General features: G+C 56.4%; 4 protein-coding genes across 4 annotated transcripts; 2 read left to right on the top strand and 2 right to left on the bottom strand.

Annotated features, from left to right (window-relative positions):
* Nucleotides 1-753: 753 nt before the first annotated feature.
* Nucleotides 754-2,140, bottom strand: PHSY_002849 (likely mitochondrial ATP synthase subunit; the record flags this gene model as incomplete). Its single annotated transcript, XM_012333471.1, has 2 exons — nucleotides 754-1,090; nucleotides 1,635-2,140. The coding sequence occupies 2 exons, from the start codon at nucleotides 2,138-2,140 to the stop codon at nucleotides 754-756; spliced, it is 843 nt and encodes a 280-aa protein (XP_012188861.1).
* A 1,029-nt stretch (nucleotides 2,141-3,169) lies between these two features.
* On the top strand, nucleotides 3,170-7,722 carry PHSY_002850 (hypothetical protein; the record flags this gene model as incomplete). The annotated part of the gene is made up of 2 exons (XM_012333472.1): nucleotides 3,170-5,717; nucleotides 6,500-7,722. 2 exons carry the CDS (start codon nucleotides 3,170-3,172, stop codon nucleotides 7,720-7,722), a joined length of 3,771 nt encoding a protein of 1,256 aa, XP_012188862.1.
* A 136-nt stretch (nucleotides 7,723-7,858) lies between these two features.
* PHSY_002851 (protein kinase) lies at nucleotides 7,859-10,711 on the bottom strand (the record flags this gene model as incomplete). Its single annotated transcript, XM_012333473.1, has 1 exon — nucleotides 7,859-10,711. One exon carries the CDS (start codon nucleotides 10,709-10,711, stop codon nucleotides 7,859-7,861), a length of 2,853 nt encoding a protein of 950 aa, XP_012188863.1.
* Nucleotides 10,712-12,317: 1,606 nt separating this feature from the next.
* PHSY_002852 (mediator complex subunit Pmc1) lies at nucleotides 12,318-16,907 on the top strand (the record flags this gene model as incomplete). Its single annotated transcript, XM_012333474.1, has 1 exon — nucleotides 12,318-16,907. The coding sequence occupies one exon, from the start codon at nucleotides 12,318-12,320 to the stop codon at nucleotides 16,905-16,907; it is 4,590 nt and encodes a 1,529-aa protein (XP_012188864.1).
* Between the last annotated feature and the right edge of the window lie 380 nt (nucleotides 16,908-17,287).

Genomic DNA, 17,287 nt, shown 5'->3' on the forward strand with positions numbered 1-17,287 from the left:
AGAGAGAGAGAGAGAGAGAGAGAGAGAGAGAGAGAGAGAGAGAGAGAGAGAGAGAAAGAGGGGCAAAGTTGATGCTGACCATTGATTCGCAAATTTTTTGTTGTCGTCGTGTATACAGCCCAACTGGATGCCTGACATGCCCGAGATCTAATATGCTCACATGACGAAAGCGACTGCTAACCGCACCTTCGAACTACCAGAACGGATCCTTCTTTGGAAAGCACATTATCGCAGATGATTGCAAACATACTCCTGATGCTCCGCATGTCATCACAGGCCGCTCTGGATTCGTCGGTTGCGTGGTTATGATCACTGGGGGATTCGAGCGTGGCGTTGTGAGCAGCGGGAGTGTACGAGCGTGTCTGTGCAGATGCAGGCCGAGTCGGCGCAATGGTGTGAAATCCTGTTCAGCTTTTCCATGAGGTATATGTCCGGGGAGAGTCTTGACGCTTGCTTCGCAACCCACCTCTTCATCGTCACTCGCTTGCTCTTGAGAAGCGTTCTAAGACAGTTGCCAACAGCAAAGCGCGCATGCATTACCCAACCACGAAAGTGGCCAGCTTGTTCTAGCATTGGGTCGTTGAACCTACCATGTGCTGAAGCTCGTCAACACACTCCAGGCGAGTCTCATCACAACTTCACGTCGAACGGCAGCCTTGATTCTACAATCATATCATTTCTTCGACGAACAACTACTAAACACCGACTCTCAATCTGAAGAACCAGGTGCCTTCAACTCGAAGCGATATGTGCTTACACACCCTGCTCGAGCAAAGCGTTGAGCTTGTTGACCTTGCTTGCGACCGAGAGGTCGACCGTGTTGCCGGCAAAGTCGACGACCAGACCGCCCTGGATGGCGGGGTTGACCTTCTGCACGATCTTGAGCGTCTTGCCGTTGCCCTTGGCGGCGATCTGCGATCCCTTGAGCGCCGACTCGATGCGCGAGATGGTCGACTTGTCCAGAGGAGTAGCAGAGGTGACGGTCACCTCGACCTCACCGCGGTAGGCGGTCATGAGGTCTTGGAAACCTTCGATCACCTTTTCGGTGTCTCCCAATCGGCCGTTCTCGGCGAGCACGGTGAAGAGGTTGCTATAGGAGGGAGAAAGAGTGAAAATATGGTCAGTTCGGGCGGCGCTCTTTTTGTATTGTGGGAGAAGGAATCCGATGATGCTTGTACGGGCAGATGCGCCAGCAGCAGCAGCAGCAGCAGCAGCAGCCTGGAAACCGTGCTTGTATGATTGCCAAATGGCATCCATCCTCCTTTCGCCTGTCCTTCCCCCTATGAAGCCGATTCCTGCGGTCCCATTTATCCAACAGTACAGGACGAGTGCCCTCCGAATAGCCATGGCAGTCTACGTCGGAGCAATCCGATGCCTGTTGAGAGAAACTGTGAACCGACGTGCTTGCTGGTGCTTGCTGGCAGTCACATCGGATGATCCGGTCTGGTTCTGCTCAATGGTTCAAAATAGGTTGTGTCCGCTTCTTTCCAAGCATTTCTTTACCGGCTATCCCCTAAAGCAGAAAGCCATTGTCGATTGGCTGCCGATATGGTCTGTGCCAAGTGCATTGCTGATGCTGCTGATGCTGCTGATACTGCTGCTGCTCTAGTTGCTGCCGATGAATCGAAACTCACTGAGTGATGGGGTCAGCCTTGCCCTTGCCGGAAGAGAGGAGCTGGTCGAGACCCTTGGTTCGGTCAGCGCCGCTGAGGGTGGGGTTGGAGATGAAAGTCTGGAGCTTGGCACCGTCTGCGCCGAGGAGAGCGGCCTGAACGGCCTTGAGGTCGGCCTCGACCTTCTCGAGCGTCTTGCTGTCCTTGGAGAGAGCAGCAACGTACGCAGACGAGGCGTACTTGCCGGGAAGACCTTCGAGCTGTCGGGGAGCTCGGACGGCGGCCTGGGAGGCGTAGCCACGAGTGGCCTGCTGGAAGAGACGAGGGGTGAAACGGGCGGCCATGGCTGCTGATGTTGTGATGGGACGAGACGCGATAGACGAAGGTGGAGAGGGTGAAGAAGGAGTAATGATGATAGCGACGACGACGACGACGACGACAACGACGAGAATCTCGAATCTCGAATCCGATGGCTCACCCGCCAAATTGTACGCGGCAGCTCTGCGACGACACACCGACGCAAACATACGGGAGGCACTTCTTCTCGTTGGCTCCTGCCGATTCCGTCTCTACACTTTTCTCTGCCTCTCTCTGCCTCACACCGATCGGCTCCGCGAGAACCCAACCATTTCGCGCGAATAAAGCAGTGAAAAAAAGCCGCTAAATCTGGCTCCAAGGGTCGCCCTAACACTTTGACCTAATGCTTCCAACAGCGGCTCGACACCCATTGCTCAAGCAACCACCGCCGAGATGAGCCAAGAGCCCACAGCCTGTGTTACTCCAGATCTAGCAGTGCTCACCATTGCAAAGAACGCCCACGTTGTTTTCGCAATGTGAGCATAGGATCCACGACAACAGAGAAAGCCCTTTGTTCGCTGTGTAGAGCAGCAGATGGTAGGCCAGTCTGTACAACGCGTAGCGCAGCTGTTCCTCGAACCCAATCGCAAATTGAATCCAAATGTTTGAATTGAAGAGGGAGCTTTGAAATACGAACTCGAGCTGCAGACTTCAAAATCCTTGAAACCCACTTCAAGGCGCGCTTGCCTCTTGAGAAGAAGGGGAAGAGGAAGAAGAACGAGAAGAAAAGAGGAAAGCGACACAGTGCGAGACAAGAAGAAAACTCGCCAAAAAGGCGCTTCTGCGAAGCAAGCAAGCAAGCAAGGGTCGAGCGACACGAGTCCACTGCTCTTGTGCCAGTTTGCTGCGCGAAAAATTGTTGCCTTGTCTGTCAAGCTTCGACTTCGAGGTCTGTCTTCGCCATCAAGGCTTCGCTTGCAAGCCATCCCTCGTCCATCATTCTCTCCCCCCTTTTCCTTGATAGTATTGGCCTTCTACTCGTTCGCCATCACTTCCTGGATCTCCTCACCCATCACCTTCACGGACTCTTGTCGACGGAAAAGCGGTACTTTTACACCTTCCTTTTCCTCACAGCTTCCTCAACCCTGCCTACCGACTACCGACCGCAGCAGCAGCAGCATCAAACAGTCCCTCCTTACAGCAACAGAGAGAGCATCCACTTCGCTTCTCTGCCGACTTCGCATTACTCGTAATACAACATGTCCGGCTTCTTCCGCAAGGTCGGCGATTCCGACTCTGAATCCGACATCTCCTCGTCCGAGGAGGAGCTCTCTGAGCTCGAGTCCGGAGATGAGCAACCAAAGACCACTCAGCCTGCCGCCGGTCGCTCGCGCTTCCTGAAGGGTAGCGATGACGACTCTGACGATGACTCCGATGACGACTCGGATGAAGAGTCGCTGGACTCGGACGACGACGATGACGAGCCCCGCGCCGACGGCAAAAAGGTGCCCCCCTCTCGTTTCATGAAGGGTGCCGCTGACAGCGACGACAGTGACTCGGAGGAGGAAGTCAAGAAGGTGGTCAAGTCCGCCAAGGACAAGCGTGTCGACGATATGCAGACCATCGTCAACCACATCGAGTCCGCCCAAAAGTCGAGCGACTGGACTTCGATCAACAAGGACTTTGACAACCTCATGCGTTCCATCGAGCGTCAGCGCACCCTTAACGAGCAGATCCCCGCCTTCTTCTACAAAGCCATCTCTCAGCTTGATCAGTTCCTCAACGAGTCCGCCGCCAAGGAGAAGGACGCAAAGAAAAAGATGAAGGCGCCCGTCGCCAAGGCCATGAACGGTATGAAGCAAAAGTTGAAAAAGATCATCAAGGAGAACGACGAGACCATCGCCAGATACCGTTCCGACCCTGAAGGCTTTGAGGCCGCCGCCGAGGCTGCCCAGTCCGCCGCCGCCGCCCCCACCGAAGCAGAGACCGCCATCTCCAAGGGCAAGAAGGAGCGTCTCGCTGCCGCTCTCGACCCCGAGGCCAACGACGACTTCCAGACCGTCGGTCGCGGTGGCCGTACCGAGACGTTCACTTCCGAAGGTCTCTTTAAGAGTCTCGCTGCCATCATGGAAGCCCGTGGTAAGAAGAGCACCGACAAGAACGAGCAGATCCGCAAGCTCTCCGACCTCTCTGGCGTCGCCGACTCTCCCTACAAGAAGATCCGCGTCATCCTCGCTCTCGTTGCCGCCCGCTTCGACTACAACGCATCGGCCACCGCCTACATGCCCGTCGAGATGTGGGACTCGGCACGCAAAGAGATTAACGAGATTCTCGCGCTGCTCAGCAAGAACCGCAGCTACGTTGTGCGTGAGGAGACGGAGGACTACGACGACGAGGTGGAGCGCGTCCCCGGTCAGAACGGCGAGAAGGACACCGTTGCCGTGCGCGGCAGCATCATCAGCTTTGTCGACCGTCTCGACGACGAGTTCACCAAGAGCTTGCAAAACATCGACCCTCACACCACCGAATACGTCGACCGACTGTGCGACGAAAAGAAGCTCTACGAGACCATCGTGCTCGCACAGGGATACTTTGAGAGCCAGTCCGAGACCGAGGCCCTCTCGCGCTGCACCATGCGTCGTCTCGACCACGTCTACGCCAAGCAGGACGTCATCATCAAGGCGCTCGAATCGACGCTCGGCGAGGCCGCCAAGACGTCCGAGTCGAAGCTGTTCCCCCCTGCCTCTCGTGTCGCCGAGCAGGACGGCCCCGCCGTGCTTGTGCGCGCTCTGTGCACTTACCTCTACCAGGCTCGTGGTGTGCAGGCCGAGCGACCACGAACACGCGCCGTCCTCTGCCACATCTACTTCCATGCGCTTCACGCCGACTACCACGTCGCGCGCGACATGTTCTTGATGTCTCACCTGCAGGACGCCATCCAGCTCGCCGACGTCGCCACTCAGATCCTCTACAACCGCGTGGTGGTCCAGATCGGCATCTGCGCCTTCCGCAACGGCCTCATCAAGGAGTCGCAGGTTGCGCTGCAAGAGATCTTTGCCACGGGGCGTGTCAAGGAGTTGCTCGCACAGGGTGTTCAGAAGCAGAACCAGTTCAGCACGATCACACCCGAACAGGAGAAGCTCGAGCGTCAGCGTCAGCTTCCCTTCCACATGCACATTAACCTCGAGCTGCTCGAGTGCATCTACCTCATCTCGTCCATGTTGCTCGAAGTGCCCAACATGGCTCTTGCGGGCAACGACCCCGAGCTGCGCAAGCGCGTCATCTCGCGACCCTTCCGTCGCATGCTCGACTACACTGACCGTCAAGTGTTTTCGGGCCCTCCCGAGAACACGCGCGACCACATCATGCAGGCATGCAAGGCTCTCCAGAACGGCGACTGCAAGGCGTGCATCGACCTAATCGCCGAGATCAAGATCTGGAAGCTCCTGCCCGGCTCCGAAGACGTCAAGGCGATGCTCGCCAAACGCATCCAGGAGGTCGGACTGCGAACTTATCTGTTCTCGTACTCTGCCTACTACGAGTCTGTCTCGCTCTCGCACCTGGCAGCGACGTTCGATGTCGAGGAGAAGTTGGTCAAGGCCATGGTGAGCAAGATGATCTACAACGACGAGTTGGCGGCTTCGCTCGACCCTTCGGCCAACGTGGTTTCGTTCCACAGGCTGGAGCTGACCAAGGTGCAGCAGTTGGCAGCGACGCTCGCTGACAAGGCCAACTCGATGTTGGAGCAGAACGAGAGGCTGTTGGACGCCAAGCTGGGCGAAGGCAAGGAGCAGAGGAGCGGCGGAGGTGAGAGGGGCGATCGCGAGGGAGGTCAGGCTGGTGGGAGGAGGGAGAGGAGAGGTGGTTCGGCAGCGCGCGGCCGTGGACGTGGACGTGGTCGTGCACAGCAGTTCCAGGCTCTCGGGCAAAAGGTCTAGGAGCGCTGAATGCATCGCTCTCGCCCTCGTTTCCTCTCTCTATTCCTTCTGCCAGTCTAGCCGCTCCCCCACTCCCCCCTGCCCAAAAGTACTGCTGCTAGATCCATGTTCCAGCAGATCATCTTTCCCTTTTCTATCATGTGTATATGTATCAGAAAAATCATTCTAGGAGCAAGTCATCGTGCTTTGTCCTCGTCCATTATCCCATTCTTCCTGTCGACGTTTGTATGTTCTCTTTCTGCGATTCGTGTCTCAGTGTTGAGGAAAGACGTATCCTATCGGGCGAGAAGGCCTCGGCAGCTGATGGAACGTCACGCGCGACTAGGGATGCGGGAAGAAGGCACCGAAATTAAGTTGTGTCTGTTAGGCTGCCCGCCATACAGAAAGTCGCCGACAAGGAATATGCAACTTAGGCTAAGCGTGCAGCTCGGAATCAAAGGTGCGGGGTCCAATGGAGGCTTTCTTCGATTGACTACCATCATCGACACCTTCCCTCCGGCGCTGTTGAGGGAACCACTCGAGACGACTTGAGCGCAGAGCGAACGAACGTATACGGAGCTGTATCTAGATAGGGAAGACATGGTCGTAATCAACGGACAGTAGAAGCCGACAACGTTCGCATCGGCAATCACGCATCTTTGACAACGTCAGGTACTGGCTGCGTCTACCGACCGCTCCAAGGACTTACACGAGAACCTCGATGCTGCGGTCTCCATGGTGAAGTGGAAGACATGTCGTTCCGTTCGTCAGCTGTGGCTTCTGGTTCAAGAAGCATCGGTGCATCTTCTAGCCGCCTGACATCCGGTCTCACCACTCGCAACGCCGCCGCACCAATACGACGAGCTGTCTCATCTCGTCGTCCGACCGAGGCCTTATTGCTGGCTCAAACTCTTCCACCGAGCTGGCTGCTCCCATCTCGAGCCTCTTTGCTGATCCCTCGCAATCGGTCCTTCTCATCCACATCGCATCCCAACGCACGAGCTCGATCTTCCACATCATCCGACACAGACCTCTCTTATCCCACCCACCTCACCAACCCGACACCTTACGACATATTCCACTTCCCGTCTCGAACCGTCACATTTTCCGAGATCAAATCTCGCTACTACGATCTAGTCCGAACCTGTCATCCCGACCGATTCCCGCATTCCAGTTCCACCAAAACCAAAGCTTCCGCCGAGGAAGAGTTCAAATCCATCATCTCCGCCTACAACCTTCTCAAAGATCCCCACACCAAACAGCTCTACGATCGTGCTGGCATCGGCTGGAATTCCTCCACCTCCACTCTTTCCACCAACCCTTCCGATCTTTGGAAAGATCATCGCTACACGCGTCGTTACAACCCTTCCTACACAGGTCCAGGTCACGACCGTTTCGGTTGGCAAAATCAAACCTTCTACAACCCGCACTTTTCCCCTCACCATTCCCACCACGGTTCGGCAGGTTGGAACGGCGGTAACGGTCAATACACCTCGAACGGTATCTTCATCACCTCCCTTTTCCTCCTCACCTGGCTACTAGCAGGTCTTCAATATTCCAGACTCTCTCTCCAAAGCGCAAAAGCAATCGAAAGAGCCGACAAGTCACACCTGGACGCTGCAAAGAGTCTCAACGACGCTAGAGAAGCTGCGAGGAGCGAAGAGGGTAGACAGAGATGGAACGCTTTCCGACGACGCGCAAGGGAACAGAAGGTGATGGAAGACTTGGATAGGTTGAGCGGTGGAGAGGGTGAGCAGGGAACGAGTGCGGGAGCAGGCGAGTATGTGGTGGGAGAGTATGGAGTTGGTCATGGTGGCCCTAGTGGGAAAGAGGCTGCACAGGAAAGGTTCGCAAAGGCCAAAACTCAGTTGCCTGCACCCGTCGATGCTCCATAGTGTTAAACGACGAAATGCTTCTCTCCTCAAATCATACCCACTTGTGATCAGCATTCACAATCATAAAGTCTCCTCCAACAACTGTCATTCCTTCCCTGCCCGTGCCGCCAACAGTCGCTGCTGAGTCACCACCACTTCAAAGCGCCCGCAGTCTCGCTTCCTCCTTCTCCTTCTTCAGCTGTTCCAATCTCAACTTCCTCTCGTTCCTCTTCCTCTCGAGTTCCGCCTTCTTCTCTTCCTTGGACATGGGCGCTGCCACCGCTGCTACCACTACCGCTGCTGGGGACGCATCTTCCTCCTCCTCTGCATTATCGTCGAATGCTGCCCACGCGTCGTCTGCCTGCGGGGCCGCAGCAATATCCTTGGGTACAGGCGCTTCAAACGCTTGCGCTGTGAGCTCCTGCGAATCCACCAACGACGTCGTCGACTGAGACGCCGACCCACCTTCTACCGCCTCCGTAGCTTTTGCGGCGTTGTCCCAAGCGTCCTCTCCCCACGCTTCTTCCGCTTCCACTGGGGCAGCAACTTTCAGACTGCTTCGACTGATGGCTTGTTTGGGATCCGCTTGCACCGCCGCCCTCGCAGCTGCGGTAGCAGCATTGTTGCTGGCAGTTCGTCGAGGTCCCAATTTCGCTTTCGCCATCTTGGTGCGTCCGACGGTGGGCTTCTTCTTTGGTTGACCTACTTCGAAACTTGACCAATCGGCAGTGTCGTCATTGACATCCATTAGGTCGGCATCTGAAGCTGCCGACTGCATTTGGAACGCGGAAGCAGCGGAAGCAGCGGAAGCGGATGGCGCAGTTGCGTCATCGTCAAGATCATAGTCGAGTGGTGACTTGGCCGAAGTGTACGAATCTTGTGCCCAGCTGTTGGAGTCCGCATCGGTCGCGGCCGAGCCGGAACCGAGTCGAAGACTCGCAAAGCCGGAGGAGGGAGATGGTTGGGTAGACGGCGATGGTGTTGCCGAGACGCCTGCGGATCCAATTGGTGTGCTACTGCGTCCATCCATCTGAGACTGCAATTCTGCAGCAGAAGAAAGCGGCTTTCCATTTGGTACGGTCGGTGCGGATGAGGAGTTGGAGAGCGATGAGAGCGCCGAAGTCATAGCCCATCCCGCCAACGCTGTCGCTGCGCTGCCCGCCGTTGCAGCCATGGCGGTGGCATACCCCGCACCGTTCGCTGCTGCATCACCTTGTGCGCTGAACGACGTCGATCCATTGAGCTGCTCGGGAGTGAGCGCTGTATCGGGCATGCCCGTCCTTCCAGACTCGACCTTCTCGAGGAACATCTTGACCGCCTTGTCTGCCTGGTCACGAACGAGCTTCTCCTTGTCCACCATGCAGGGAGTGACGGCGGGGAGCACGTGTCTTGCGCAATCCTCGTGATCGAACGAGTCGCCTGTCGCCATCAAAGCCATGAGACCTGCAACACGGGCGTGCACAAATTGGTCCTTGAGACTGCGCGAAAATGCGGGAATAAGAACCTTTTTGCGCGTTGATATGGATAGGTGCGGTACGAGCCGACCGAGCAAGATGGTGGTGTTGGTACGGATGCCTGCTTCCGGATCCACCTGAGTACGTGCGAGGACACGCAGCAAGTCGTTGTTGAGGATACGGTCCGAGAGCTTTGGTGCAAGTGGGAGGATGGCTTTGAGAGTAGCTTCTCTGATGACGGGCACCGAATCGTTGAAGCCCGTGATGAGGTTCGGCCAAAGCTTGTCTGTGACGATCCGGTTGTCCATGCGTTCAGCGTAGAGGGACAGGTTCTCGAGCAAAGCCATACGTGTGGATCGGTCGGGAGATGTAAACGCTTTAAGCACCGGAGGCACCACGCTGACGTTCCATTCTTCCTTTGGCAAAGGCTGACCGAGACGAAGCACCAAGGGCAGCAAAACGGAAGCTTGCGTGCTGGCGGATGGAATAGTACCAGGCGGAGGCACGGCAGCGAGAGCTGCGACCAGCGCTGGGAGGACCTTGTACATGAGGAAATCCGGAGTGAACGAGTCGGGCTTTTCTTGCAAGAGCTTGATGATCGAGGCCTTTTCGTTTTCGGTCGCCAGCAGGAAGCCGTCGAGACCTCTTGCCACCTTGACGAGCGTGTTTTCCTTGAAGAAACCACCTTCGGCCTCGCCTGCTTCCCAGATTCGGACTACCGTGTTGCGCGTTTTTGCGTTGGGGACGAGCATGCGCTGCAACGCAGCATAGAGCTGCTGCGGTACGTGACCTCTTGGAGGGGCAGCCGTGCCGTTCTGGGGTGGTAAGGGTCCGTTGAACGCCTCGATGGCCACGAGGGCGAGCGCGTAGCTGTCGAACAAGGTCGAGTCCATGTTTGCCAAGACGTTCCAGCCATTCTGCTTGAGTTCGGGGGGCGCATATCGGTTGCCGTCGGGTATCAAGGAGCCTTGGGTGAAGAGGAGGCCGTGCGGGGCTTCGGCATTGGGTGTCAAGACGTCGAACCCACCCAGCTTCCACTCGCCTGATGCGCTGATGAAGATGGACTCGGGCCGAAGGTTGCCATGGGTGGAAGCGGCATCGACGTTGAGGAATTTGACGGCGTTGACGATCGAGGAAAGGCCCCAGACGATCCAGTCTTGACGCTGAGGAGTGGCACGCTTGTCTTCGGATTGCGCAAGCACCTTGTACAGCGGCGTCGCCTTTTCGACAGCAATGTAGACGGAGGTGTTGGTTTCTGCGCTGTCGAGCAGCTTGAGCACGTCGGGATGGCGAGTGATGCGGAGCTTCCTGGCGGCGTTCTTTGCGAGCGGGAGAAGATTGGCGCGGCTTGCATTGTGAGGATGGGAAAGGTCAAAGGCGAGCACTGTGCAGGCAGCATTGTCGTCACGCTTGACCGCTGAATAGAGTGACCAGAGTGTCTGCTGGCGGTACTCGCCGATCTCTTGGCCGATGGTGAAGTTGGGAAGAGGACCCGATCTTGCTGCGGACGAGAGCACCGACGAGGCGGCCGAGCTGAGCGATTTGAAGTAGTCCATGGCTCAGTGCGAGCCAGCTCCAGTCAAGCTGAGCCAGCCAAGTACGTTGCTGCTGCTACGGTGGTATGCGCCTTCTCTTTCAGGCGTAGTCGGATCGAAGCCGAAGCCGTGATATGGAGAAGCGACGACCGTGAGACAGTGAAAGGCAGTCGAGACCCTGAAAGTGACACACAGGTCGCTGAAACGCTGGCTTCCGAAATTGAGTCAAACAGGCGCGTGCGTGAGAAGGAAGTGCATCGGTGCGCGAATCCCTGTTGTGCCTCCCGATGCTAAGCAGAGGATTTGCGGCTTAGCCTGAGCACCAACGCTTCGAAGCCGCGTTGGCATTTCGGATTCTTCCAAACGGCTTGGCTCTAAGTTATAGGTATAGCACCTCATTGTCCCTTGCACAACGCATGGGCGGGCTGCAGATGCTTGTAAAGCTCCTACCTCTCTTCAAGACTTCATCGACACAGTCAAGCTGCTAGAAGTGCAGCTTGATGTGTGGAAAGGCTAGCTCACTGAGAAACGTCGTCGATACGCAGGCACACACTACTTTTCATTGTTCTGTGGAGGCCGATAACTAACTTGGCCTGTCGCCGGCTCACAAGGTTCGAGCTCGGTTTGGAACCCGCTACAGTCGACAATGCCCTCTTCTAACAGCTGCAGTTCAGACTCATGCTACGAGACGAAGCTCAACAGCGTGAGTAGAAAGCAACTCGGCTCATCGTCTGCCCCTTTTGGCCGTCTTTGAAATACCTTACGGTGTACGGAGTATGACAATCAAAAAGCAATCTGTCAGACAGTTGCAGCCGCTTTTTGACAAACATAAAAATAATATTGAAGATGGTCGCAATGGAAATGGAAGATGGCCTGCAACGCTTGCAGTCACAGACCGAGCCGGAAGCGAGAATGTTCGGATTGCAGTGGCATCTGAACAGAGCAAGGCGTCTCAATCCTACCTTTTCTCTTTAATTGTTTTTTTTTTAATCCAGATCTAAATTAATTTACGTGTGGCCCAACAGCTCGACCGCGACACTGCATTCTGCCTTGGCTGCCATTGTCTGAGAAGACTTTGGCTTCGCTTGAGCCAGCTGCTTTGCTGCACCATCTCAACGACTCGTCGTCATCTCCACCATCCTTTCGTCCTCTCCGCCCCCTTCATCACACTACTACATCCTTTGTGATCGACACGACTGACGAGCCAGCCGCCCTGCCGCTGTGCCGTCTCTGTCCGTTCATTTCGGCTGCACGCATTCGGTTGCTGTGCAGCGAAGCTTCATTTTACGCCTCTGTTGGTCGCCCCCGACCATCGCAACGGCAGCTATCCGATTCGCCGATCCCTCACCGTCAGCTCCACAGTACCGCGCTCTCAAAGCACACGACGTACATTCAAGCGTCCCACGAAACGCAGTCATCAGAACGCCTTTGTAGCCGACGACACGATTGCCAGTCTTGCTTTCCTCGCCTTGCCGTTCTTTGTCGCACTCACTCAGCGGCGATCATCCGACCGAGTCTAGTCGTGCGATCCCCTCGTTGAACACCACGCATCTCGACGCCACGCATCTCGTATCGGTAGCACCGACTGCCACCGTCCACCACCAACGATCACCGCCTCGAGCAGCGCATGCCATTGTCTCCGTATGGCGCCAACACTTCTACCCCGCATCAGCATGTGAAACAAATTGGTCGTTCCAGCCCCGCTTCATCTCGGCCTCCATCGCTCGCGCACACACAGCCCATCATGGCGTCCAACGGTAGCGTTCACTATCACGCTGCCTCGCCATCTGCGGCTGTTGATAGGAACAAGCAAATGGCGTCCTCCCCTCACAAGCTCATGATAGGAGTTCCACCAGCAGCTACTCCAAACCTCTCGTCTGTATCAAACGGCGTTCACGATACCAGGCAGTCAAATGGCATCGCTAGCAGCACCACCACTACTGCTGCAGCCGCTGATGTAAAAGGTAAACAGAAGGAGGTCGACCCTATCGAGGCCATTCCTCTCGCCCAGCTAGAGCAGGAGCTGCCCCTCGAAGAGGCCGATCTCGTCTCACTTGCTGCCCTCGTCGAGCGACTCGCCAACTTTGGCTACGAGTCGCTTCAGAATCTCGCCGAGACGCTCCCGTCGTTGCCATCTTCATCCAAACGTGCAAAGATTTTCAACACAGCTCTCGATGTCCGCAAACAGTTTATCAAGCTTCTTGTACTCGCACGCTGGTCAAAAGATGTCGCTGATCTCAACAAGTCGAGAAACATCATCGCACTCCTCTCCGAACAGCAATGGCAGCACGAGGACGTCTTTGCCGGTCTCACCGACATTCGCAAGATCTTGCCCAACGCACGCATGAGGAATGCCGACCTCCCAACAGCCATCGATGTCCTGCAAACCGGCTCCTATCGAAGACTTCCTGCCAGCATCAAGGACATGGCCGTCGCGCCGAAACCTTTCACCGACCAACAAGCGCTAGCCATCGTCACGCGGCTCGAAGATGCCCTCCGCACCCGCATGGCCTGCCGCGAGCTCGTTCCTGCGCCTCTGTCCAATTACTCCATTCACGACGGCAAGGTGCACTTCCACGTCCCTGACTTTTTTGATGCCCAGCTTGCAGCAAGCGGTGCAGGGCAGGACGAGACAGTCAATCATCGCTCCGATGAGCCGACACCACCTTCATCTGACGATAGGTGGTGGCTGCTCGATCTCAGCTTTGACTTTACCCCAACAGGCTCCTGCGCCGAGTCGAGTCGAAAGTCCTTCCCACGCAAGCCAAAGAGAGCATTCCGGGAACGTCTCCGTGTGTGGGGAGATCGAGAGCTTGCACCTAGAGCGCAAAGCGAAAGCAACGACGAGTCCAAGTCGGTGCCGCTTGAAACAGGTGCCACAGAGATCGAGGTGGGAGCGGATGCGCAGGATGCGGTCGAAAAGACAACCGCCTTGATCGAGGGCAAGGACTCGGACATTCCAAAAGACATAGACAAGGATGATTTGGCCACTGTCAAGCACACGGTCGAGCGCGACGCACCCCTTGCCAGATTATTTGCATTCTTGCAAGAGCGATCTCTGCACTACCAGATGGATGTTCTACAACATCAAGCCTTCGAGCTTTGTCGACTCAACTGGGGTACCAACCTCCGCATCGAGACGGGAGAGCGTCCGAGGAGGCTCACCGTCTATTACTGGACCCAGGCTCAGGGCGCAGCTGGCGCAAAAGGACGCGCAGAGGGTCCTGCTGCTGGAGGCAGCGTTCAAATCACTATCGTGGATCTCCCGGATCAGCCAGGCGCCAAAAAGGCTCTCGCCGCAATGTTCGACGAGGGGGACGAGGAGTCAAGCAAAGCAAATGAAACGGCCAGCCTCATCACCGTCAAGCGAAGGGGGCTCCAGGTCACCTGGAATGCCGAGAAGAGCATCCTCGCTGATTCCGAGACACACGACCTCGCCGTATCGTCCAGCAGTCTGGACATCGAGTCTCTGCTAAGCTTGGTCATCAAGCGCCATACCCTGGCGTTGTTGCGCAACCTGCACCGTCGCATCCTCGTCAGCGAGCATCCAGTCTCTCGCCTGCTCCGCCCGGAGGATTGCACTCTTTCAGAAGAGCATTCTCAGAGGCAAGGCGACGAGTTCTCCACAGCTACAGAGATGACCAGCTTCAGTTTCCTGCAGATAGCGTTGCAAGGCAGCCACCATCAGCGCGGCGCCAAGCTCAAGCAGCGCTCGACCTCGTCCGTTCCTGCACTTCGCCTCAGCGTTGATCCAGTGACCGGACGCTTGCTTCTCCACTCGGAAACGACCCGGTCCACGACGGACCAGGATACACAAATGCTGTCTCGGCAAGCGGCTGGCTTCACAGCGTCGATCTTGACAACGCGTGCCACCTACTCTCGTCTGACCGAAGCATCCGACCGCATCAACGAATCGATCGAAGCCGTCTTTGACGTTCTGTACAAGCTCGAAGTGTTTGCTCGTGTCGAAGAGTGGGAACGTATGTCATCCCATCTTGGTCTTCGCGCCGTTCGCAAGCTCGCTTTACGGCCGCAGGACTTGGCCAAGTTTGGCCCTTCGGTGTCGACATCACCAGAGGCAGTGCCCCGACTCTTCGTGCCGCTGCGCAACAGCTTTCCCGGCTACTTTCTGGCTTTGCAGCCTTCCGAATTGGCTGGCGTCGGCATTGCTCTGGTCTACATTGCGCAGACCTTGGATGCGACGGGCGTTCCATCTCTCGCTCTGCAGTCGATCGAATGGCTAGACAGGTCCAAGATCGCCGCTGCTGCGTCCGAAGCCGGACGTGACAACGACATCGATGCCGGAACAATGAATCGTGAAGATGGACGAAAGCGCAAGGGGGCGCCAAGCATTTCGGCTCGACAGAGCGACCCCGATCTCGTACAGAAGAATCTGACCACGGAAGAGCTCGCAGACGTCCACTCGTACTGTATCGCTCTTGTTTCTTACTTCCGTGTCGAGCAGCAGCTGCGTTTGCGCGGAATCCCATATCTGCACGTTGGCAGCAACACTTTGCGGTCGTCCCCACCCGCCAAACTGCAAAAGCGACGACGTTCTGCTGATAGAGCGGTTCAAGCCGCAGAGGCCCGCGATGACGGCCTCTTTGACGACGATGGTAATTTCGATGCCGCCGCGGCTCTACACGCGATGGCGGACGTCACTCCTGCCCACAGCGACGATGAGGCCACCCAGGGAGGTGAAAGAAACGGTGTTGCGGCGCTTGTGCCATCACTCTGTCTTCGTGCCGCAGATCTACTTGGTCCGGCCAAAGCGCACCTCGCAAAGCCCAACGTCTCGCTACGCGTACGCAACTGGGACGACAGCGACAGGTCTTGCGTTCAAATGCGCATAAAGTTGCGCATGAAGTCACGTCGGTTTAGATCGCTGCACGAGGTGGTGTCGCTCGCCCCTACCGCCGACCAACATTCTAGCTCTGCGCTGACCTGGATCGACTTTGACAGCGAGACATCGCTGCTGACACTGTCTACTCGCGATCTGGACAACTGCATCCTCACTCTCTACACGCAATGGGAGCGGGCCATGCGAATGGTGCTGATCACGCGCGAGGTGCTCAATGCCAGTCGAGCGTGGCAGCAACGTGCGCTGCGCTCCCGAGTCAGCTGCAAGAAGCCTGCTGAACGGGTCGAGCTCCGATGCTTTGACTTTGACAAGGTCATATTCTCGTACGGGAACACCGTCGTGAACGGCTCGGAGTGCAAGCTGTTGGTGAGAGTGCGATGGCAGGATGCAAAGATGGAAATACAGCCCTTCACCAATTTGACGACAACGCAGATGGGTGGCTACATTTTGGAGTTTGGTTCGATTCCAACGGCAGGTTTAGACGTCTTCGATAGGGATGCAGCACAGAGGGTCAAAGACTCTCCAAACTGGTTCGACGACGCCCACGCTTCGGCCAACCCACACAACGCCATGGCGTTCGAGCTGAGACGCACCGTCAACGTAGCGGCCCGTTCAGCCGCGATCCATTCCGTGGTCCAACCGCAGTCGGAACGCATGGTTTGGAAAGGCTTCTTCCAGCTATTGCAGGACACACTGCCACTGGCACGCGAAATGGCGCCGCTAGTCGAAAGATGCTTGACGGACGCGGACGTGCCCGAGGTAGAGATCAAAGGCGCTACATGGTTCAGGCTGCGTTTCAAGGATCGCTTTGCGGTGGACCTGAGGATGGCGACTCGATCAAGGCTGATTGTGTCGGATGCTTCGCGGCCGCTGTTTCGTAGCGAGATACAAAAGCAGGATGGCGACGCAGTCAGCCCGGACGCGGGTGCAAACGCGGAGACGGGCTTGTTTGCGGGCTCGGAACTGCTCAACGGCTTGCTAGCAGGGAAAGCGGTTGCGAACACCGCCGAGGGCGAGGATTCGAAGGCATCGCAAAAGCCCCGCATCTCTGCTGCCATGTCGAACGAAGCCACGCTCACAGGAAGGCAGTTCCAGCCGATACCCAACATCGAGCAGGTCTTGCGCAAGGTCCAAGCCGGCATCCAGACCGCATCGTCGGCACGCGGCGCAGCGGCAGTATGGGATCTCCGACGAGCGCTGCTTATCTCGCTTGCGCCGTTTACATCGCCAAATTTGGCGGGGCAGCCTTCAAGTGCGAAGGGAGGCAATGGTGTTTTGGGTAATCTCATCTCATCCCTGGTGGAATGTGTTTCTGCCGAGATCGGGAGCGGTAGCAGTGGTGGAGATCAGTCGTAGTGTCGGCACAGTTGTACAGACGCCATGAAATGCAAACGCTTGTCGACAAGCTCGAGAAGTGGTTGAATAGGATCTTTTTGGTGTGAGTTGTGTGTGTGCGGCTGCGGAATGGTGTGACCGTTGGACGAGAACAGTCGTCCTGAGGTGTCGTTCAGTGGCTCTTTCCTACGATTGAGACGCCAGCACGTCCCAATATTTCTCCGATTCATCAAGGCATAAAGCTAACCGAGCGCAGCACTGAATTCACTTGTTCCCTGCATCGCTCACCATCATTCTTCAGTCCATTCACTCACACCCGACTCATATGATTGGTAAAGAATGACGAATTTCTCATGACGAGAAGCCCAGAATGCGTGTATGTTAACCAGAAGCTTTTCACT

This window comes from Pseudozyma hubeiensis, assembly GCF_000403515.1.
Source record: "Pseudozyma hubeiensis SY62 DNA, scaffold: PHS29, whole genome shotgun sequence".
NCBI classification, from domain to species: Eukaryota; Fungi; Basidiomycota; class Ustilaginomycetes; order Ustilaginales; family Ustilaginaceae; genus Pseudozyma; species Pseudozyma hubeiensis.